Source organism: Astyanax mexicanus, chromosome 23, assembly GCF_023375975.1.
Source record: "Astyanax mexicanus isolate ESR-SI-001 chromosome 23, AstMex3_surface, whole genome shotgun sequence".
In the NCBI taxonomy this organism is placed as follows: domain Eukaryota; kingdom Metazoa; phylum Chordata; class Actinopteri; order Characiformes; family Acestrorhamphidae; genus Astyanax; species Astyanax mexicanus.
The window spans coordinates 18,292,939-18,318,011 of NC_064430.1; the positions used below are offsets into that span (position 1 = coordinate 18,292,939).

General features: G+C 36.6%; 2 protein-coding genes across 4 annotated transcripts in view; both read left to right on the top strand.

Moving 5' to 3' along the window:
- The window catches only part of enpp1 (ectonucleotide pyrophosphatase/phosphodiesterase 1), a 71,958-nt gene extending 69,437 nt beyond the window's left edge, over positions 1–2,521 (top strand). For all 3 annotated transcript variants that reach the window (XM_022668145.2, XM_022668143.2, XM_022668144.2), the window contains exon 25: positions 93–2,521. In XM_022668145.2, the coding sequence (XP_022523866.2) occupies positions 93–245 (153 nt within the window). In that variant the 3' untranslated portion in view covers positions 246–2,521. The remainder of the gene's footprint in view (positions 1–92) is intronic.
- LOC103035890 (sialoadhesin-like) lies at positions 1,196–13,526 on the top strand. The gene is made up of 11 exons (XM_049470880.1): positions 1,196–1,205; positions 1,849–1,923; positions 7,222–7,611; positions 7,746–7,982; positions 9,667–10,002; positions 10,094–10,315; positions 11,594–11,836; positions 11,965–12,046; positions 12,182–12,218; positions 12,314–12,388; positions 12,602–13,526. The coding sequence occupies exons 1-11, from the start codon at positions 1,196–1,198 to the stop codon at positions 12,683–12,685; spliced, it is 1,791 nt and encodes a 596-aa protein (XP_049326837.1). The 3' UTR covers positions 12,686–13,526.
- The last annotated feature ends 11,547 nt before the right edge of the window (positions 13,527–25,073 follow it).

The window sequence follows — 25,073 nt, forward strand, 5'->3', positions numbered from 1 at the left end:
TAAAAAATAATAATAAAAGTTTAGATCTTTTAGCGGTACATTTGTCTTTGAGTTTCTGTTAATCTCTGCCTGTTCTTTTCTTGTTTTCACAGAAAGGAAATGACTACTCATGGGTTGAAGAGTGGACTCAACATCATGTGGCCCGAGTTCGAGATATCGAACTTCTGACTGGCCTGAGTTTTTATCATGATCGGCTGTCTGTTACAGAAACATTACAGCTCAAGACTTTCCTACCAACATTTTAGCATTTCATTTTTAATTCCTAAAGAACTGACAAGGATGAGGTGACCTTCAGATTGGATGAATCACCCTCCTCTAGACGGAGCAGCACAAGAAACCTCTATTAAGGTCTTAACAAATAGTAAACCAATCAGTCATAATATTAGAACCACTGACCAGTACATTCTGAGACACACGTGAGAAACTCTCGTTAATTTTGAAGACTACTTTTTAAAGGCTAGATGACTGGGTTAGAATCTCCAAAACATCAGGCAGGTCTTCTGAGGCATTCCTGGTATGCAGTGTCTAGTACCTACCAAAAGTGCTCCTCTAAAGGACCAACAATCAGTAGCACTAAAGCTCAGGCATATGATCCATGGTTGTTCCACACACCTGAAAACTTAAAGGGCTTAAAGAAGATCTGCTGATAATATCTTTGGTCAATCTTCAGAGTTCTTGTGGAGCCTTCAGTACCTCAATGGTTCAGAGCTGTTTTGGCAGCTTGAGGGGAACCTACGCAAGACTAAGTAGGTGGTTTTAATTTTATGTCTGATTAGTGTAAATCCAACCAAAAAGCCTAATCAACCAAAAATATAATAAGTAAAAGTAATATAATATTAAGAGGAAGCGAAAAGTGATTTTTTTCAGCTTTGTTGAAAAGCTCAGGGGACTGTGGTAAAATAAAGGAATTTGCAAAGCCATATTATTAACTTATGCTTAAGATGAAGATATAAAATAATAATAAATATAAAATAAAACTCTATGCAACTAAAGAGTGAAACATTTGTGTTAAACGCTAGCAACAGTTATGTGACCTGAATCTGCACCACATTCAGTATATACTAGTAGCTCACATACTGTACCACTTGGAATGATGGTGCAGTAGTGGGCCAGATGCAGTTGCTTGAAAATAAATAAACAAGAATGTAATTATTATTAAACAATATTATCATTATTATTATTTTTAATAACGGTTATGCCAAATGGTACAGTTTAATACGCAGTATCCAGTGGCTTGCAAAGTATTCATGCTCCTTGAACTTTTTCACATTGTAACATTACAACCACAAAATTAAATGTATTTTATTGAGCCTTTAAGTAATAGATCAACACAAACATTAACATTAAAACATATCCCAAGCTTTGAGCATCCCAAGGAGCACTGTTCAATCCATAATTCAATCAAGCAAGACAATGAACCTAAACATGGTTTAAATAAAAGAATACTCTTCTTTTAGAATGGCCCAGACAGAGTTTTGACCTAAATCTCTTTGAGAAGTTGTGGCAAAGACCTAAAGATTGCTGTTCACAAATGCTCTCCATAATTGTATTATCATGTATTTATATTATTTCATTTCAAAATGACTTTACTTACTACGTTGTGTTAGTCTAGCGCTTAGAATCTCTATAAAATACATTTAAGTTTGTGGTTGTGAGGTGACAAAACGTGAAAAAGTTTAAGGAGTATCAATACTTCTGCAAACAATGGTATATACACATATATGTAAGCTCCAGTCAGAATATCTATGGTATAGAAATATTTATAGTTCTATAATTACAGACTGTAGTCGTGTATCTTTTTCTTTGCATCCTGTAATTACCTCCTCTACCCTGTTCTTCAATGATCAGGACCCCACAGGACCACCATTGAGCAGCTATTACAGACTTCAGACATCACAGACAAGAGTGAACCCAGGTCCGAGGGTACCTCCCTGAAATTTATTTTTGATCACACACAGCAGTGCTGCTGAAGGTTTTAAACACTGTGACACTTACTGTTTACTCTATTAGACACTCCTACCTATAGCTGCTCCAACTTGTAGATGTAAAGACAGATCTTCAGGATCTGTTGCTGCTTATCCTTTTTCAGCAGTGACCGGACATTTTTGGCTGGATATTTTTTGGTTGGTGGACTAGTTTAATTCTTATTTGAAAGAATATCAGAAAATATGCAAAAATATATGCATAAACTGTATTCAGATTTAAATAAAAGGAATAAGAACAGTAATGGCCTCTGCATCTGGCCCCCAAAAACCCATTTCTCTGCCATCATTCCAAGTAATAAGTGTGTGACATGTTTACATCTTTGCAGAAATGACAGTTGTTTCCATCTGTCATTTATAAGCTATGCAAAAAAAAAACAAAGGTGTACAATAAAATAGATTCTGTTTTCTGGTTCGTTTTCATTATGAAACCCAGGATAGTGTTATTGTGTATTCATGTGTGTATGGATTCTTGTCTTATGTTATGAATTCTATATTATTGAACTCAAATGATAATAAACATGTTTATTTGTAGTGTGTGTTGTGTGTGTGTATGTGTGTGTGTGTATAACTGAAATACAATCTGTAATTTAGGCATAAAGCTAAACATATACCTATAAATAGCAAAATCAGAGAAACTGATTCAGAAACCGAAGTGGTCCCTTCATTTGTTCCAGAGCTGTATTTGCTGACTGTTTGCAGTAGCTGTAGTTGGCTGGGCAGTGTTAGAGGAGCTAAAAGCGAGCATTGTGATTGGCTCAGTTTATCAGTACTCAACATCCTATTAAAAAAGGATCAGCTGTCCCATTTCCCCAATTATTACTGCTCCTTATCTCCTTATTCTTCCACTTTATTCCGGGGTAGGAGAGGAAAAGTAGCAAAAAGTTAAAGACGCACCCTCTGAGTGCAGAGAGAGAAGAGGTGGAGGTGTGACAGCACAAAGTGCAGCACAACTAATGACTTCGTTTTCTGATGAAAACCATGGTCAGAATTGCTTACAAGACTGAGATCACCAGCTGGTCTCCTCTGCCTTTATTAGATGTAGTTTATTTATTTATTTTTTTTTGTGAAACCATCATGTCTACCAGAACATCGATGTATATTACAGCAGCAGTAATATTTGTCTTACTTACAGGTAACATTTCACATTTTTTTCACAAGTTTTACAGTGTTGATATTATGGTTATTTTGTTTCCTAATCTAAACTAAGTCTCTTAGTTAATTAGTGTTTCAATTCAATCTTTGTGTTCGTACAAATAATACAGTAAATCAGTTTAGATAAGATGTGCTGCTAATTAATAAAGTCACTTTATACTTTAGTAATAGTTAATATAAGATATTTTGGGATTGTTTATTTAGTTTAGTAGTGAGTTTTTAAAATGTACTATTTTAAAGTGAGATTAAATGGTTTCTAAGATTTTGGTTTCTATAGTGTCTAGTGCTCGGCTTAGATAGGTGTGCCCTTCCTGTAATTACCTTGTAAAAGAAAAGGGTATCAAGTATATGTTTTAAAAATATACCTAACATGGAAAAGTACATACTTTTTCAAATTAAAATATGCACTGAAATACATATTAAATGTACTATTCTGAAACATATGGCAACTTAAGTATATTTCAGTTGTAATTAAGCTACATTTAAACACAACGTAAAAGCATAAAATTGTGCTTTTGAGTATTTTTTTTCATGCATCTTCTGTGAACTTAAGTAGATTTAAGTATCACCTTTTTAATGTTGTAAATTGACTAGTTTGTGTATTGATGCATATATTGTGTACACCTTAATGCTACTGGGAAAAATACACTAACACTTTAAATACTGCTTAAAGTGCATTTTATAAAGTGTAATGTCACTACACATATATTTTTTTATCAACACAACATATAATTTACAGCATATTGCCTAAAAATACATGTTATGGAACAGAGAAAGTATATTTAATGTTCATTATCATAAATAAAAAAATTCGACCCGACCCAAGTCCCGACCCGAACTCATTAATGCTATTTTTATTTAACATATAAAACTGTGATGTGATAATCACAATATAAACTGTGTTTTCAAAAAAAGTTGCTCAAGTGCACACTGCACACTCCACTTGTCTGTATTACGCACTTGACTTGCAGCGCTGTGCAGTGCAGTGCATAGACTTATTACTGCTTTTGTTGGGTGTTTTTGCACATAGACTATGAGCTAAATTTAAAAAATTTGTTTGTTTACAATTAATTTTCTATTTTTAAACAATGTTAAATTATATTACATTAGAGGAAAGTCAGTCAGACATCATTCTTGTAGCTTACAAGAATCTACCGTGATTCTACGTTACCTTTTAAGAACTCTCATCAGTGTTGTCCATTACTGTCTGTCTTTATAATTACAAAATATGTCAATATTTTAAACATAAAAAGATTAAAGCAAATACTAAAGGTGTTTGTGTATGTTCTTAACTGTGTGAAGCTTAAAATAAACTCCCATAGACTGAGGTCAGTTCCTTTGTGGTTATCACGCCTCCTGCAAATGCGCACCTTGCTGTGACGCCCATAGCAACAGCAGCATTACTCAACACTGTGGTCACAGTATTATACATAAAGGGCGTATTTTGGTGCAGGTTTTTCAGTAGGGACATCTCAAATAAAATACAATACATAAATACAAGCAATACAATACTACTAGATTTAGCACAACAAAACTGTGACACTGTGCAAAATAATTTACTTATAACAGGTTAAGATCCCTAATCCACAAAAACAAACTGTCTCTTACAAACCAGGTGTAAAAGTAAGTTCACACTATATTGGAAGGCACCAGATAAATACATTGGGTGATACTAGGGCGAACCTAGATCAACAGCCCATATGGATACCTAAAATACGGTGGCCGAGAAAGCCCAACGCAGTGCAAATTGAAAAGCGCTGCAAAAGCACAAAACACATCCATCAAAATTACAACACAGGCGCAGCAAATAGAAAAACGCGCTGCAAATAGAAAAACGCGCTGCAAATAGAACCACAACACAACGGAAGTGAGTCACAACACAACGGAATTTTCCCGGGGGACCTTAAAAGATGCTGTACCAGCTGTATACAAAGGACAATAAGTGGCAAACAAGCTTCTGAAAAGTAAGTTATGTTTATTAAAAGTTCTGCTTCACAAAACGCCTTGTTTGCCACTTATTGTCCTTTGTACACATAGTGAAGTCCGAGACGTTACTGAAGACGCAGCTTAGCTGGTACAGTATCTTTTAAGGTCCCCCGGGAAAATTCCGTTGTGTTGTGACTCACTTCCATTGTGTTGTGGTTCTATTTGCAGCGCGTTTTTCTAGTTGCAGCGCGTTTTTCTATTTGCTGCGCCTGTGTTGTAATTTTGATGGATGTGTTTTGTGCTTTTGCAGCGCTTTTCAATTTGCACTGCGTTGGGCTTTCTCGGCCACCGTACTAAAAGGCAGAGACAACAATCTAATAAGAGGAGGGGAAAAAAAACAGTGGCTATTAACACTGGCTGTACGGTCACTCCTTACATAAACAAATTAGTGAAAAATGAAAAAATGTTAATATAATTTTTTAAAGTAACTTTATTTCAGTAATTCAGTTGAAAGTGTAAAACTCATATAGATGTATAACACAGCTATTTTAAGCGTTAATTGATGATTATTGTTGTGAAGATTAGATGAATAAATATGTGGAGATTTTGGGAACAGTGCTCCTAAGAGCCAATTAGTGAACTGCTGAACTGCACCACAAATATATACATACATCTACATTATACATTAATTTTTTTTTGGAAATTGTAATCTACATCCAAGTGTTTTTCTTTGTCTTTTTTAATACACATTTTATGTCCAAATCTATGTGTTTGCGTTTAACCATACACACAATGCCAGAACACTATACAAAATATACACTATACACTAAGGCAAAATATTTCTTTTAATCATATTGTAGCGAGTACAGGGGTGGGGCATCTCTCTTGGGAGGGGTCTATGCAGAGTGGTGGGTAATTTTAAGGATGTGGGTTAGTTGGGTTTTATGCTCCTGGTATTTGTAAATGCCGTAAGTGAGCCGTGCCCTGTTCTAAATAAAGAGCTTTTGGTTTGACCATGCTTCCCGTGTCGATGCCTGCTTCACGATCGCCACAATATTTTCAAAATAAAAAAACATGATATATTCTCAGTTAGCTGGGTTAGCTCTGTGGTTCTTCAGTTAGCTGGGTTAGCTCTGTGGTTCTTCAGTTAGCTGGGTTAGCTTTGTGGCTCTTCAGTTAGCTGGGTTAGCTCTGTGGTTCTTCAGTTAGCTGGGTTAGCTCTGTGGCTCTTCAGTTAGCTGGGTTAGCTCTGTGGTTCTTCAGTTAGCTGGGTTAGCTCTGTGGCTCTTCAGTTAGCTGGGTTAGCTTTGTGGTTCTTCAGTTAGCTGGGTTAGCTCTGTGGTTCTTCAGTTAGCTGGGTTAGCTCTGTGGTTCTTCAGTTAGCTGGGTTAGCTCTGTAGTTCTTCAGTTAGCTGGGTTAGCTTTGTGGTTCTTCAGTTAGCTGGGTTAGCTCTGTGGTTCTTCAGTTAGCTGGGTTAGCTCTGTGGTTCTTCAGTTAGCTGGGTTAGCTCTGTGGTTCTTCAGTTAGCTGGGTTAGCTCTGTGGTTCTTCAGTTAGCTGGGTTAGCTCTGTGGTTCTTCAGTTAGCTGGGTTAGCTCTGTAGTTCTTCAGTTAGCTGGGTTAGCTTTGTGGTTCTTCAGTTAGCTGGGTTAGCTCTGTGGTTCTTCAGTTAGCTGGGTTAGCTCTGTGGTTCTTCAGTTAGCTGGGTTAGCTTTGTGGTTCTTCAGTTAGCTGGGTTAGCTCTGTGGTTCTTCAGTTAGCTGGGTTAGCTCTGTGGTTCTTCAGTTAGCTGGGTTAGCTCTGTGGTTCTTCAGTTAGCTGGGTTAGCTCTGTGGTTCTTCAGCTAGCAGGGTTAGCTCTGTGGTTTTGAAGTAACACTGTAATGCTAGTTTTCCTGCTGCATCACTCAACTCACCTCAGTGAGGGCAGATAGTTGGATCAAGTGTGTTGTAATCAGTATAAACCAGTGACCGTAATTTACGAACTCGTTGAATAACACCAGTCCATATGATGCAAACTTACACCTGTAAGTTTGCATCACTCTCCTTCAGTGTGTCACTCAGCTCAAACATCACACCTAACTTTACTCAAGACACCCCCAATGGGGTGGGGTTCCATTGGTGCATTGTGGATAGGATTGGAGAACCATGACAATGAGAGTCTTCCATCACATCTAAACATTTTTGTTTGTGTGGGTGTGTGTGTATTGCAGGAGTTCAGGCTGAGTCCAGTGTAAATCTCTCCTCTCCGAGTATCTGTGCTGTTACTGGATCTACAGTAATAATCTCCTGCACATTTACAACACCCAATTCTTCCAGTGTCAGTGACAGGGAGTGGTTCCTGATCCACAAGCCTGATGAAGAAGAACAAGTTCTGAAAAAAGAACCAGATTTCTCAGGGCGATTTCATTATAGCAAATGGCGGCACATCTGTGAACTGACTTTGAAGGATGTGAGAGTGAGCGACTCTGGAGTTTATAACTTCAGATTTAAAACACCAAGCAGTGACTGGATATCAGCTTCACCTGGAGTTCATCTCACTGTTACAGGTAAATACACATCATCACAAATTCACACACTCATACAGAGTCTCTATAAGTTATGATTTACTGAATTCCTGAATTATGTGATATACATGCATATATGATTCTGTGTGTGTGTGTGTGTGTATGTATGTGTGTAGATTTGCAGATGAAGGTTGAAGATAAGACTGTAGGACAAAGAAAGGTGAAAGTGACTTGTAGCTCCACCTGCAGCCTCAGTGAAAACCTTTACTACTTCTGGTACAGAAATGAAGAACGCATGCCAAATGCAACACATGATTCCTACATTCATCTTGACTCCACTAGTCCATCTGATCAGGGCAGCTACTCCTGTCAGGTGTCTGTAAGCTTGCATCGCTCTCCTTCAATGTGTAAGTGTTACTCAGCACAAACATCACACTTTACTTAAGACACCCCCCAACCCCAAGTTAAAGAGTTTGGAATAATAGAGACGTGGTTATTTCACCACTTTGCTGTTATGAACGACACATAAGAGATGGTATGGGAGTTTGGGAAAGTTTGGGAGACGAACCATAGTTTGCCGTAATCAACGGAAGATGCAGCATCAGTGTGGTGTGCAGTCATCGGGGCGAACTGTTAGCAAAGGCGAAATAAGGCAAAAAAAGGGGCTTTTTGGTGGGAGAGCAAAGTCTTCTGTAAGCCACCGAAGGTCTGGTAAAACATCAAAGGGCAAGAAATAGGGAACGCAGAGCCTAAGTAGCCAACGCAATGACAGGAAAGTGTGTGACAAATGTATTATGCAAGGTTGTTTGCAGGGAGTTTCATGCCCAAGTCTGGCCCACTTTTTCCATGGAGGAGGAATTTGAATGAATGGAACAGCAGCTTACAATGCCTTTTTATTGCATATAAGTTCAAGTATATATTGGTAAGTTAACAGAACACCCTTCACTTAAACATTAAAAGGTAAAAAATGTAATTTTATGAATTAATATTACTTAGAAGCCTTTACAAAATGAATTGAAAACACTTAAAAAATGATTTAATTGAACATGTAATGGACAAAATATGGTTAAAAAAAGAAGGAAATTTAGGCGCTTTTCAGATTTTCTATTTTCATTTTTTATTTTCAGATCCATAAAATTAAATATTTATATGGATGAAGTGTTTTTGCAGCTCTATATTCTAAGTGTTTAGAATCACCAGGTAAAATTATAAACTGCTCCCTTTCACTGGTCAGATATTATAGAGATTTAAACGTGGAATGCTACTTTCTTTCTCCAAAGGACTGGAAACTTTATAAGAATAAAAACTACTTATTTATAACTTATTTTGCAGTAAAGATTTGTTTTTGTATATTCTACTCACCACCTGATTGGCCGACAAAGTCGACGGACACATATTTGATCAGTCGAGACTTTAAGCTTTCCGTCCATATGGGTAGCTTAAAGGGAAGTTGGGTTACAGCGGATTAAAATAGATTAATTTTTTATGGCTCAAATTTCTTCAAGCACTGTTGGGAGATAAATAAGGATTACTGGAGACTGGTTTGTTGGATCTGCTGGTTTGTGGATCGGTGTTTAAGACAAGAGTCTGTCCTCTAGAAAACAAGTTTGTTAATTTTGCACATTTGGCAGCTTCTTCTTGCATCTTCTTTCTTTTTTTTTTTATCTGGCCTTTTTGGCTCCACCTGGCCTCTTTTTACCCTCCATCACAGCCGACTGATGCTTCTGCTATTCTGTTGCTATATTTAAATGTATCGCTTCAGAAAAGACCACTCGGTTAAAGCCATCTAATCTACTGCGAAGTAGGGGCTGTGCTGTCAGATGAATAGAGAATACATACGTAGTTGAATGGAAATGAATGCAAGAATAAGATTAGATAAGTGACAGATAAGTGTCAAAATAATTTTTTCCGTCCAACCTGGCCAAACTCGAGATTGCCATGAGCCGGCCTTTGGGAATCCTTCCGAATCTCCCGATTAGCCACTCCGGGCCTGGTTGTTTGTCACAAAGCTGATGTAGAACTGGAGGGCTTTCAGTCTTTCCAGAATAATATTTTTTCTAACAGGTTTGTTTGTTTCAGGTTTTTCTGCTGATTCAGATCAGAAGAGCTGCTGGAGGGTCATTTACAACCCCAGAGCTATCTGTGCTCTGATTGGATCATTAGCATACATACACTGTTACTACACCTTCCCTGATAATCAGAAGATCATTAAAACAGTGTGGTTCATTAGAGATCAGACTGATACTGAACCTGAGGATCTGAGAGAGGATGAGGAGTATCAGGGACGAATGCAGAACAGACAGAACTCCCAGAATGACTGTAGTATGATAATCTATAACCTGAGAGAGAGCGACACTCAAACATACAGATTCAAATTCTACACTGATGGAGGAGACCATACTGGACATGCTGGTGTTACTCTGACTGTAACAGGTAGAGCTACATTGTGTTAAACAGTTTAGTTTATAAAAAGAATATTCTGTTAATGTAAATAACAACAAACCTCCTGTAAAATCTCCTGCAGATCTAAAGATTACAGTGTCAGACACAAATAGTGGAGGAAAGAAGCTGATCTGTAGCAGCACCTGCACTCTGGTTATCCACTACACTTACATCTGGTACAGGAACGGACAGCCTGTATATGGCAAGTCCTGTAATGAACTCTACCTTGATGACAGTACTGTGGATGCAGGAAGCTACTCCTGCGCTGTAAGAGGGTTTGAGAAGCTCCGCTCTCCTGCCGTCTGTAAGAACCTCACTTTAAACCTCTCTCTTTCTTTTATATTTTAGTGTTGTTTTATTGTTGTGTGACATAGGATTCCAATGAAGGGAACTGACAATGGCTAAAGCCCTATTTGAACAGGATTAGTTTTACATGTAGAGGTACATGTATGATTTACAACCTGCTGTCACCTCTTAAAAAACAGAATGACATCAAAAATCTTCCCATCAGAATAAATGGAAATTTAGAACTTTTGGTTTGAAAATTAGCATATAAAGGTTGATAACACTTATTGACTTACTTAAATAGCACTAAAACTTTTGAACACAGTCATTTATATTCAGCTCTTAGCCAACCAATGAACAGTGGTGAGAAGCAGCAGCCAATCTCACACAGCGTACTCTCAACCGGAAATGACCATCCACCTTGGGGGTGCATTAGGCACCGAGGTGTGCCAATCCATGTCTAGGCAATGAACCTGAGCTCCATGTTTTTGGACTATGGGAGGAAACCCAAACCTGACACAAACTTAGAAACAGGGAAACCCCACCCAGATAGGGACGTGAACTAAAGCTTAGATTCTCTGCCCGATCTCGGGCCAGGTCGGGACAAGATTTCCCACCAGTTTTCCACAGGCTCTGTTTTTTAATGCTATTTTTTATTTTATATAAAGCTATGGCGTGATAATCACGATATAGTAAAGTAACAACTCAAACTGTTTACTTTTTTTTTTTAATAAAAGTTTAACAACTTTAACAACTTTTTTTAATTAACAATTTAGAATGTTATAGTGAGCACTGCGCACATGTGGGCTCCTCCACTTGTCTGCATTACGCACTTGTCTTGTAGAATTGATAAACAATGGGATACGTTACTCAAAGACTTGCTTACCTAATGCTGTCAAAAGCCTTGTGCCTCTAAGTAGTCCCTTAGTTCATCTTCAGGCTTTGACTGAATGAATGACCCGAGATATCTTGAGTTCCTCCATGTTTAAGAGGCAAAGGAACCTACTGAAGGTGAAATACTGAAATCTTTACTGACTGACACAGGACTGTGCAGTCCGTATAAATGGCTCACTTGTATTTTGGACATCACTAAAATAATTAATAATTATTAATAATTAATAATTACGTTACTCCAGTTCCTCATGTAACAATGACCTGCCTAAATAGGGATTAATTTATGGAGAGAAGCAATAGTAAAAAGAGACAAACAGGAACAGTTTAATTAAAAATGAAACTGCAATATTTTCTTTTTATGGTGTAATAGATTCAGTGATTAAGTTGTTTCTGTTCTGCTCAGACCCTCCCAGACTCCCATCTGTATCTGAGCAAGTTTCTGGAGACTCGACCATACTGGAGTGTGTCAGTGACTCCAACCCTCCCAGCTCTTACACCTGGTTCTACAAGACAGGAAGTGATGTCATACTGGTAGGAAACAGCAGCAGGTTAACTTTAACAGCAGGAGAAGTTGGACTTTTCTTCTGTAAAGCAGAGAATCGATTAGGATCATACAACTCATCAGATTGGTTAACAATATCAACAGGTATGTATTGATTTTATGTGATTCTATGTTTTCTTGTTTATTCACTTCTTCTTTCACTCATATTTTTTTCTAATTCTGTGACTTTAAACTCGTGTTTATATCATTTAAATTTATCTGTTCTGATCCAGAAAACACAGCAGTGAAATACGCAGCTTCTGGAGTTGCTGTTGTTCTGCTTATGATATTTATTGCTGTTTTTCTGTGGATGAGGTGAGAAAATGAAACTGCTGTCTTTAAGCATTTCATTATTTTTCTATACTGTCTTTACAATTTTTTCGGTTGTACATATGGATCCCGCTGCTTTATTGCGTGTGAGCTAACCCTTTATATTTAATCTGTGATCAGGCGGAAGAGAGGAGCAGAGAGAGACACACATATCCAGGTACTGGGGGAAGATTTTTCTTCCTTTCTCTTTACTTCCTCCAATAAAACTGCTACTGAATAAAGACTTGTGTTCTCCTCATCTCCCTCTAAAAGAGTCTGAATCCTGCAGACGACACTTACACAGCTCTGAACCTCGCCACCATCAGCTCAGACTATGATACTCTGCAGGTACGTCTGATGGTTGTGTGTTTTCCCCTGATGAGTGTAGTTAGTTGGATACATATTATTGTATGTTCTTTTATTTTCCAGCATTTTAGAGACTCTCCCAGTAACACAGGATTAAACCGCAAAAATGTCTTCAGATTATCTGAGAGTGACTCAGACTGCAGTGTGTGTGTGTTTGTGTTGTTTGAATGCTTTTCTCTGGTGTGTTTTTTTTAGGGTGTGAGGACTTTGCACAGCGAGCAGCATACAGTTATGCAGAGAAGATCTTCGGCAGATTCTGCAGATTATGAAAATGTGTAGAGATCCTTTAAACAGAAACCATAGAAAGGTTTTCTAAAGTTTTAATCATGTGAGCAGCATCAAACTCACATAAAAAAAACAACAGAGTGACTTTCTGATGGGATGTAATGTTACAGTTTTATTCCAGTATGTTTTCAGGATTTCAGTGGCTTCATATTTTCTCCTTTCTGTAGCAAATGTTTTTTTGTTTGTTTAAGTTTATTGTTATAATAGTTTAGTGCAGTTATCTATCATTTATTACACTTATTTTTAGACATTTCAGCACTGATTATATAAAGTGATTAACTGTTTATGAATCATAACATATACCTTACTTTAAAAAGTACCATGTTGAGGGCGCCGAGTGGTCCAGCGGTCTAATGCGCTGCCACTATGAGCGGGAGGTCGCAGGTTCGAACCCCCGCTCATGTGGCTTTGCCGTCAAAATTGGCTCCCTCTGAGCATCTGGGTAGATGGCGCTCTTTCCCCATCACACTGAAGGTGGCGCTGGACGGCACGAGCGTCAGCCGCCAGCGCTCAGAGGGAGCGAAATTGGCCCTGCTCTCTCCGGGTGGGTAGATGGTGCTCTTTCCCCATCACACTGAAGGTGGCGCCGGGCGGCACGAGGCGTCTGTGAGCGGATGAATCGGAACCTGGCCGCTGTGCTTTCCTCCGGGCGTGCTGGCCGCTCAGACAATGATTCATCCGCAGCAGCTCGAAAAAAGGGGTGATTGACTTCACAGGTGTCGGAGGAGGCGTGTGCTTGTCCGCATCCTCCAAGGATCGCAGGTGCCACCGGTGATGGGGACACACAAAGGTGTGGGACAATTGGATAACCAAATTGGGAGAAAATGGGGATAAAATTATAAATTTATATAAAATTATATAAAAAAAGTACCATGTTGTCAAGCATAGTCGTTTTATAAACACAGCAGAGACCTCTGAATTCTAATCAAACAAACAACCTTTAAAGCAGAGCATTTCACATCAAACCCTCTGAAGATTTTACCAATGGTGCTCTCAGGCTGTTTGAAAGGCAGTGGTGAAAAAATAAAACCTACTGCAGACATGAGTCTGTACATTGTAGATAGAGTGTGGCTGAAACAACAACAAAAAAATGGATTTAACAGATGCTAGTTTAAGATTGTGTGCCATAATTGACAGTTTACTTTGTTCTGTACTATTAAATAGCTATCCACCATCTGGACTATCCTGCGAGGCAAACTTTCATCAATTTTTTTCTTCCATCCAAGTCTAGGGAGGTTAGCTACAGTTCCATGTGTTGTAAACTTGATGGACCCTAGTGAAAAAAATAGATTAAAGTGTACTAAGCATTATTATTATTATTATTATTATTATTATTATTATTATTATTATTATTATTATTATTATTATTATGTGTTCTTGTAGCCACATTATTAATCAGTATATTTAAAGAGTGCTAAAACGGAACAACTTTTTTGTATTTAGTGTACTTAACTGTACTAAAATGCAACTATTTTAAATATACTTAAATAACACTTAAACATATTACTTCATGTACGTACCACCATATTTTAAATATGTGTACAGTAAATTAGAATACATTTAATGATTATTACAACTGTATCACTATTGTACACCAGGTATATTAGGAATGTACTAAGAATTGATGTTAAATATATGTGATCTATTTACATTAGAGTACAAATATGCTTTATGTTCCTGTACCTTGTAAGTAGCACACTTCTAGTATACTTTGTTGGGTATAAAATATATATTTTAATATACTGTTCTACAATTTTTAGCGTGTTACAAATTTACTTTGTATCCTATAATTAACTTATATTTATATTTTCCTAATTATAATAACAGAGCATTGAAATACATTTTAACTGTTATATTAATGTAATACCTAAATATATTTTGATAGTAATTTAATTAAAGTTACATGATACATTGTACTTTGCTACTCACTTTGCTAAAAATGTACAAAAGTATATTTGGAATAAGTATTTTATAAATATACAGAATTACAATAAACTTAAAGTATATTTACTAGTAGTCAATTTTTTTAAGTACACTATATTGTATTTTTTAAAAGTATGATCAAAGTTTACTTTCAAACATTTAATGAAAGCATAATATTAAAGTACTTTTAATTTATTTTAGGTAAGTACATAAATCTGTATATTTACAGCATACTTAGACATTTCTCAATATGTTTTAAGTAGAATTAAGTATATTTTTTTTTACCAGGGGAACCAATATTGGTTCTCACATCCTCAGACAGTTCTCTACTACTCTTTCTGTTCTCAGCTTTTATCCTTTTATTTTCACAATAAAATTATGTTTTAACTGGTGGGCAAACACTTTCACACAGGGTCATGTAGGTTTGGAGGTAGATTTTTTTCCCTTAATAATAAAAATCTTCATTTAAAAACTGCATTTTTTTGTTTACTTATGTTGTCTTTGACTAATATTTAAATTTGTTTGATGATCTGAAACTGGTACGGTTAGACAGGTAGAAAGAGAGATATATTTATAACGAGATATAATGTGTATATATGATTTAATTAAATATTTACTTCTATGGATATGGTCTCTTATTTATTAGTCAGATCTTTTAAAAGTTTTCAAATAAAAGGGTTGTAAAAAATGTGCTTATGCAACTGTTTCTCCACCAAGGAGACTGGAGAATGGGTGTAAAAAAAAAACTCAGAAGAGGTGTGGGGAAAAAAGTGGGAAACAGAATAAAAGAAATGCCACAAAATGGCATGTACAAACAAAAGACTTTCAGCTTCAAATAAACCAAACTAAAACACAACCAAACTCAAAATGGATTGAGCACGGCTTATTCCTCTCCTTTATCTTCTTGTGTTGGGTTTATTTTATGAGTTTTATCTTCTTCTGTTTTTCTTTTTTTATCCCTTTTTTTTCTCTCTTACTCATTGTTTCCGGTCACCCCTCTAAAAAGGTGCAACAGTGAGGTCTGGTTAGACTGGGGTTTATATAGGCTGCTTCACAGGTACAGGTGCTAACACTAATTACCGCCAGGGATTCTGGGAGTTGGAGTTTTAAGATCCAACCCTACCATTTCTTTCCCTATGTCTACTAACCCCCCTGCTGGCAGCCCGCGGTGCATCACTGCCCATCACAGAAACAAAAAGAGTGACAAATATGCAAAAATGAACCCATGAAGGGGGCAAATACTTTTTCACACACACTATATATAAGTAATTTAAGCATTTAACAGTTCTTTATGGGAACTAGAATAATACAACTAGGATAGTCATTTAGCATTCACTCATTTACTGAAATTAGCATAATGTAAAATGTGAATATAAAAAATAAGCAGAACTGGAAATGAGAATAAACTGTTCTGAATATGTAAATCTGCTTTAGAATGTCTAAAGTTAAAACACGGCTGTAGTTAAATGTTAGCCCTTATAAAGTTCATACTTGGTGAGTGTTAATTAGAACTAAGAGCAAAGATTAAGGAAGGAAACCAGTATTTAAAAAAATCATGATCTTTCTTGCTGTCTCTAAAACACATACTCACGCCCTGTTCACACAGTCTACACAGCACAGTAGGTGTGAACAATCTGAGAGGCCTCTACAGAAAAATGTAAGTAGGTGTACATATATTCTTAACCATGTTTAATAATCTTTTTATCTAATATTTAATGTATTTATTTTATGTGACTATATAAGTAGGTAAAGACTGATTGTTGTACTATTAATTTTACAACTCTGCCTACTGTTCACTGTTTGCATTTTTTTAAATAGAGATTAAATAAGGAAAAATGTTTATACAAATGTGGTTGAAGCTAAAAACAAAATACAATACTACAGGAATATTATATAGGGGTCAATACATCATAATCTGAATCTGAATTATACAGTACAGCACAACACTTAATGCAAAATACTGTAGGGCCGGACATGTTGCTTTACATGCAATATCAAGGGCAATGTCAAAATATTGAACTGAACTGCAATATTCCAAAAAATCATGTTACAACTTTCTACAAGCTGATGCAAGCTTTAGCTGATACTAAAATGAATATTTGTACTGCTTTTATTTTCCACAAAAAATGGCCAGATGCAGATTATATCCACCCAATACCATTTATTTTGCTCCTAACTTGAGGTCACAGAGGAAATTATTAATGTAATGACTTGACATGTTGGATTATTGCCTTCTGGTGCATTCTTAATTTCACACTATACAGTATATTGCAAATAAAAACATATTTCAGTGACAATATCTTCCCCTACACTCTAAGAAATATAAGTACAGATTTGTACTTAAAAGAGTACAAAGCTTGTCGCTGGGGCTGTACCTTATATTGAGGCACAAAAAAGTACCTTTCAGTGAAAGTCCTTTTTTGTACCCATGGTTTTTGTGGCAGTAAAGATCATAAAGATTATAAACATTATCATCAACTAAATATGGCTCAAAAACTTGATGATACAAAATTGTCTGGCTTTCAAATAAAAAATGTGCAATTTAAATATATATTGTTCATTAGTACAGTGATACAGAATACTGAATGTACACGTTGTCTGGTTAAATGGTACAAATTTGTACTTATTGCTGTTAGAAATAACTTTGTACTTCAGAGGGAACAAATCTGACCCCGTAAAGACCAATATTGTACCTTTGAAGGTACAATTATAAAGAGTGTACCTTCGAGTACAAAAAAGTACTCATATCGTACCTCTGTTTTTTAGAGTGTAGCATCTGTATATGTTTTCTGCAAGGTCATTCAAATAAACTCAAGTCCCAAGTCTCCTGGAAGTCTACTGCATATCAATAACGGCTCCCTGATGCCCGCAAGTAATATAAAATCTCCCGGAATGTAGCATGCGTGCGAAGGCAACACAGACTTCCCCAATCGCGTGTAGGAGCGAGAGGGTGAGGTAGAGAAAGACGCTCCCCTCCCCCCAGCAAGGGGGGGGGGGTCCAAGTCCAATAAATATTTGAAACTTGGGATGTCTGGGAACTCACTAAACAGAGATAAAGAACACCAAAACTTGACTCTACTCTAGTATGCTCACCTGCACAGAATACTCAAGAAGTTGTCTGTAATGTAATAATGTCATTTAAGTATGCATGAGAGGTAGCTACTGAACAAGGCCTTGTGGCAGAAGCTTTTCCTGTGCCACTGTCTGAGCAGAGCACTCCCTCTAAACCAAAATAAACTTCTTTAGACTTCCTTAAATTGTCATGCGAGGAAGCGAAACCCAGTAGATGAACGGGTGCTGGGTGCATTTTAGGCTAAAATGACCTCATTTTTCATTATTCATCATCATAAAACCATTTTGTTTTATTCTGAGGCCAAATAACAGGCAGGGTTCATACACCTTTTACAAGGTAAAATTCATGCACTTTCAAGGCCCATTTTCAAGTTTTCAAGCACCTTTCAGCTGTAAATTACTGATAACAGTGATATCTCAAAATTGCAATTCAGCGATATTCAATATATCGCAAAACTATTCTCCACATTTCACAGCGACTATGCTACTGAGAAACAAAATACTTCTAAATAGTAAATAGCAGGAATTATGGATTTATTGGTGTCAGTTTCACATAATTTAAATACCAATGTTCTTCACTGCATGTTTAACCTATGAATTTGATTGAGCAGCTTCTGTAGTATGTCAAACCTGGGAGTGAGTTTTAGAGCATTTAGAGAATTTTTTGTCACACTGTAAAAGGTATTATGTTTATGTAAACACAAGTAAAATAGGGAAAAAACAGCAGGTGCTCATTGCCTACTGCTGCTGTTTTTGCTCAAGTCGAGTGAAGTTTTTGCGCTGGAGTGTAGAAAGAGGTGGTTTTGACCACCTCTTTAAAAGAAGGTGATTTTAGGGTTGAATGAAGGTTAGGGTAAGGTGTATGGGTTAGATTTTAGGGTTGAATAAAGGTTAGGGTTAGGTGTATGGGTTAGATTTTAGGGTTGAATAAAGGTTAGGGTTAGGTGTAGGGTTAGATTTTAGGGTTGAATAAAGGTTAGGGTTAGGTGTAGGGTTAGATTTTAGGGTTGAATAAAGGTTAGGGTTAGGTGTAGGGTTAGATTTTAGGGTTGAATAAAGGTTAGGGTTAGGTGTATGGGTTAGATTTTAGGGTTGAATAAAGGTTAGGGTTAGGTGTAGGGTTAGATTTTAGGGTTGAATAAAGTGTTTTAGTGTTGGTTAATGATTAGAGTTAGGTTTAGGTGTTTGCTGCTTTAGCTTTAGCTACAGTTAGCAGCTTGAGATACTGTTGTTATGCCACAATTAGTTCTGCTCTTAATGGGTAATACTGTTCTTACATTAGCATACTTATTATACTGATGTCTGTTTTACTTAATTTCATTTTTTTCCATTATAAATGTATTGCACACTGTGTGGGCACATCAGTTAAAACACTTTTACTGGAATTAGTGTGTTTCTCTCGCTGACCGCACAGCCGTAGTGATCGCCTTTTGAACTGCCTAGGGTAGTTAGAACAATATTCTCTTTAATAATGTGTGTTTACTAAGGTGGCATTTTGAGGGCATGGTTCAGTGAGTGGTGCAGTGAAATTATTAGGTGTTAGGTGTATGGGTTAGATTTTAGGGTTGAATAAAGGTTAGGGTTAGGTGTATGGGTTAGATTTTAGGGTTGAATAAAGGTTAGGGTTAGGTGTAGGGTTAGATTTTAGGGTTGAATAAAGGTTAGGGTTAGATTTTAGGGTTGAATAAAGGTTAGGGTTAGGTGTAGGGTTAGAGTTTAGGGTTGAATAAAGGTTATGGTTAGGTGTAGGGTTAGATTTTAGGGTTGAATAAAGGTTAGGGTTAGGTGTAGGGTTAGATTTTAGGGTTGAATAAAGGTTAGGGTTAGGTGTATGGGTTAGATTTTAGGGTTGAATAAAGGTTAGGGTTAAATTTTAGGGTTGATTAAGGCTTGAATAAAGGTTAGGGTTAGGTGTATGGGTTAGATTTTAGGGTTGAATAAAGGTTAAGGTTAGGGTTAGGGGTATGGGTTAGATTTTAGGGTTGATTAAGGGTTAAAGGTTAGGGTTAGGTGTATGGGTTAAATTTTAGGGTTGAATAAAGGTTAAGGTTAGGGTTAGGGGTATGGGTTAGATTTTAGGGTTGATTAAGGGTTAAAGGTCAGGGTTAGATGTATAGGTTAGATTTTAGGGTTGAATAAAGGTTAAGGTTAGGGGTATGGGTTAGATTTTAGGGTTGATTAAGGGTTAAAGGTTAGGGTTAGGTGTAGGGTTAGATTTTAGGGTTGATTAAGGGTTAAAGGTTAGGGTTAGGTGTAGGGTTAGATTTTAGGGTTGAATAAAGGTTAGGGTTAGGTGTATGGGTTAGATTTTAGGGTTGAATGAAGGTTAGGGTTAGGTGTAGGGTTAGATTTTAGGGTTGAATAAAGGTTAGGGTTATGTGTAAGGTTAGATTTTAGGGTTGAATAAAGGTTAGGGTTAGGTGTAGGGTTAGATTTTAGGGTTGAATAAAGGTTAGGGTTAGGTGTAGGGTTAGATTTTAGGGTTGATTAAGGGTTAAGGTTAGGGTTAGGTGTAGGGTTAGATTTTAGGGTTGAATAAAGGTTAGGGTTAGGTGTATGGGTTAGATTTTAGGGTTGAATAAAGGTTAGGGTTAGGTGTAGGGTTAGATTTTAGGGTTGATTAAGGGTTAAGGTTAGGGTTAGGTGTAGGGTTAGATTTTAGGGTTGAATAAAGGTTAGGGTTAGGTGTAGGGTTAGATTTTAGTGTTGGTTAATGATTAGAGTTAGGTTTAGGTGTTTGCTGCTTTAGCTTTAGCTACAGTTAGCAGCTTGAGATACTGTTGTTATGCCACAATTAGTTCTGCTCTTAATGGGTAATACTGTTCTTACATTAGCATACTTATTATACTGATGTCTGTTTTACTTAATTTCATTTTTTTCCATTATAAATGTATTGCACACTGTGTGGGCACATCAGTTAAAACACTTTTACTGGAATTAGTGTGTTTCTCTCTCTGACCGCACAGCCGTAGTGATAGCCTTTTGAACTGCCTAGGGCAGTTAGAACAATATTCTCTTTAATAATGTGTGTTTACTACGGTGGCATTTTGAGGGCATGGTTCAGTGAGTGGTGCAGTGAAATTATTGAAAACTAAATTAATTTTATAATCTTTGGCAGCAGAAAAGGCATTAAACTGGAAAAGCAGAATCAACATGAAGTGATACTTAATGTTATGCGAAACGCACCCCTGTTTGGGTGTCTGTTCTTTATAAGGCATAATCCAAAAGTTTAGAACATGTAAAACCATCACAACACCCAACGCCTGCACCTACAAGCAAACACAAATAAGGTAAAATAACAATACCTTTAAATTTGAGCTAAACACACAATGAACTTTCCCTGCTAGTGGAGAATTTTCTGTTAAACCAGCCTGAGTGAGCGAGTTAAATGCTGAATACACCAGTTCACCACATCAATCAAATCAAACGTGTACTTTGAAATTATTTAAAACTGGTTAAAAGAGTTAAAAAGACACTGTGATGAGAGAATATAAAAATGTATCTTCCAGTTCTCTGCCTGATCAGCAGGGTAGTATGAGTAAGAATGCGCAGATCAGCAATCATCTTATTTAAATCCCTTAGGTATTCCAGACAGTCCAGTGAAACTTTCTTTAATCTGTTCTTTTCTAGACGTTTAAGAGCTGTGTCTGCAGAGTGATGCTGCCATGTTTTCAAGAACGTCAGGAAATGTTACAGCAGCAGTGATCCTCATCCTGCTGGCAGGTAAACTTTTATATTTTATTAATCTACACATTTAATTACAGCTAGTAACTCATTCCTAGGGGTTTTAGTTACCAACCCGTGCTTATCAGTACCGTATGCTGTGCATGTCTGGGCAGGAAACTGCTGGCTGTGGGACAAAGCTGTTGATCACTGTGCTCTACGAATGGATGTTAGCAGATTACTGTGATTTATACTGTATATGTAATACTAAAAACCTTAATTAAAAAAAAAGTTGGGACACTCTGTAAAATATAATACATTTAAATAAGAACAAAATGCAATGATATTTTATTTACAATGGTTAGCTCATAGTATACTGGCTTATCATTAAAATCTAAAGCTGATTTTAGTAAGTTTTAGGATTTAGGGCCCTCTCTGGTGAGAATGGGGGTTGTGTTGTGTTTTTGTGTTGTTGTGGTGTTTATTTGTGTGTGTTATGTGTCGAGGGCCACAATGGAAATAAGCTTGAGCGCTTTATTGTGTTGTAATCCTCAATAATTTAAATTGAGTAATGTCTTGTTTAGTGTATGTACTGTTACATCTTTAAATCAATTCATCAAATGTATTCATCAAAAGTAAGTCACTTTACCATGTTAACACTCATTTGGAACTTGATGGTAGCAATGCAACTAAAAAATGGGACAGTGGCAACAAAAGGCTGGAAAAGTAAGTAATACTATAATAGTGCTACTACTACTAATAGTACTATAAAACTGCTGGATGAGATATCTGCTGCAAACTTACATAACGGGATATAAATAGAGAAGCACAGATAAGGAAAAACTGTCTAAAACTTGCATTAGCATTATCAATGCTGAACAGTATTTTTAAGATGTTAGAACAAAATCTGCTCTGTTCCAGACAATATCCCTTTCATGGAAGTCCTTGCATATTTCAGAAAGACAATGCTAAACCACATACTGCATCCACCACTAACAGTGTGGCTTCGCAGAAGAGTCCTGATGCTGAACTGGCCTGCCTGCAACCCAGATAGAAAACACTTGGTGCATTATGTAATGAAAAATCCAGCAAAAATTCCTCCAACATACAAGAACAAGGAGAACATTTCTCTCCCAAAACTCCAGCAATTGGTTTTGAGTTAAGAGAGGGGATCCTACACAATGATAGACATTTTTGAGATGTGTTGCTGCCATAAATGTGTTGCTGCCAAAAAAAATTCCCACTTTCAACATCTAAAATGTGTTTTATGTTCTGTTGTAAACATAAAACACATAAAATAGGAAAAAAAAACATTGACTATTATTTATGCTTATTTACATTTTACACAATAATTCCAACATTTTTGCCATTGAGGTTTTATATATCTATAGAATATCTTTATTATTTATTGTGAGTTCTAAACTGTTTAAAGCTTATTTTAATCTGTCGGAACAGTTTCTCTGTGGTTTTTACACCACCATTCAACTTCACACTTCACTATGTCACCCATAGCAACAGCAATATTACTCTGTAAGCATACCCGTGTGTGTGTGTGTGTGTGTGTGTGTGTGTGTGTGTGTGTGTGTTGCAGGGGCTCAGGGTCAGTCTGTAACTCTCTCCTCTCAGAGTATCTGTGCTGTTACTGGATCTACAGTAAAAATCTCCTGCACATTTACACAATCTTATTCCTCCTGGGTCAGAGAGAGAGAGTGGTATCTGAACTCTGATGGAGAAGAACGAGTTCTGAAAAAAGATACAGAATTCTCAAAACGAGTTTCTGTAAGCTCAGGGTGGAATAACTGTGAACTGACTCTGAAGGATGTGAGACTGAGCGACTCTGGAGTTTATAACTTCAGATTTAAAACATCAAGCAGTGACTGGATATCAGCGTCATCTGGAGTTCATCTCACTGTTACGGGTAAATACTAACAGACGTTTTGCCCCTCACTGATACAAAATTTTAAGTTTTGAAAATAAATATATATACTGGTGTATATATATTGTCTGTAGATTTGCAGGTGAAAGTGGATCCTACAACTGTAGGACAGAGAAGGGTGAAAGTGACCTGTAGCTCCACCTGCAGCCTTGGTACAAACCAAAAATACATCTGGTACAGAAATGGAAACATGCAGTATGTATATACTGGTGTGTCTGTTGAGTTATACTCTAACTATGATCAAAGAAGATACTCCTGTGGGGTGTCTGAGAGTATTCATCGTTCTCCATCAGTGTGTAAGTATCAGAGTGCACTCACCATAAAGCTACTGTAGGCTTGAAGCCAATAATATACTGACTTGAAATAATAATATTTAACACAGTACTAATAATTCAACATTTCAGCTTCATAAAAGTGTACTTGTGTGTTGAAGTATTTAGGGTGAAATATTTAATTTCTTAATCTGATATTGAATAAAATTGAGTGAGTCATTTTCAGGTAGTTGAATTGGTCAGTTTAAGGCTTCTACATCACAGAAGGTCACTACAGACACTTTTCTATAAATGTGTGTCTCTGTTAGAGAAAACACAATTTATATATCCTGGTATGCAATAAATGCTGTGGTTTGACAACTGTAGTGACAAAACAATATGCACACTTTCACAATTATTTAAGTCAACATGCTGCATTCATTCTTTCCTCTTTGAGAATTACAATGGCTTGCAAAAGTATTCATACCCCTTTATATTTTTCAAATTTTGTCACCTTAGAACCACAAACTTAAGTATATTTTATTGAGAATTTTAGTGATAGATACAAACCCCACACCCCAGCCAGGAATCTAAACCAGCCAGGAATCAAACCATCTTCGTGTGAAGCGACAGCGCTACCCACGGTGCCACCGTGCCGCCCGCTTAAAGTATACTTAAAGAACATCAGCCCAAGACGGCAGACAATTTCCAGTTAGCTCTTCTGATAGGAAGCCACTAAGCCACACTAAATTCTGATTTCTAGTGACACATGTCATATTAACTGGCAGAAAGTGTCAGTTAAGCAAGTAAGTAAGCTCTGCTATAAAAATAGAAAAGCTGATTTGTCTTGTTTAGTTGTTTGTTTTTTCTTTTGCTTGATCAAAGGGTTAGTACACCTAATCCAATCAAACAATATTGGACTTGCATTGCACATGGCAAGGGTCTGGTGGCAGTGGTTAATAAGGTCCAAATTTCTTGAAACTTCACCCAATTTATTTTTTATTAAAGTGAAGAAAAAAATTAAAAAGCACTTAGGAAATGTTGGAGTTTGTATTTCAGGACTAACCTAATGTCACATTTAAAAACCATGTATTATTTTGGTTCCACTTGACAATTATGTGCTTCTTTGTGTTGATCTATCACTTAAAATGTAAAAGTTTGTGGTTGTAAGATGACAAAATGTGGGTACAAATACTTTTACAAATCAATGTAAATGTAGTGTGCTTGTTTATGAATGGCTGAAGGCTTCTTCTTTTGGTATCACACATCTATCCATGGAGAATCAATGGAGAAATGGTATAGTCCAGGACTAAGCCTTATTTTGTATTTTACTGTAACAGCATCAGCAAGAATTTTCTGGAAGTCTATTGTGTTTTTTGCTAATTGGATGAAATTGTGTAATATTGTGGAATTCTGCCTTTTGTGAAAGATGTTTTGTATATGCTTAATTAATTCTGGTTGTATTGAATTGTTTGTATTGTTTGTTGGGTGTAATTGTTTGGATGCAATATTTTTAGATTAATAGTAATGCACCCAA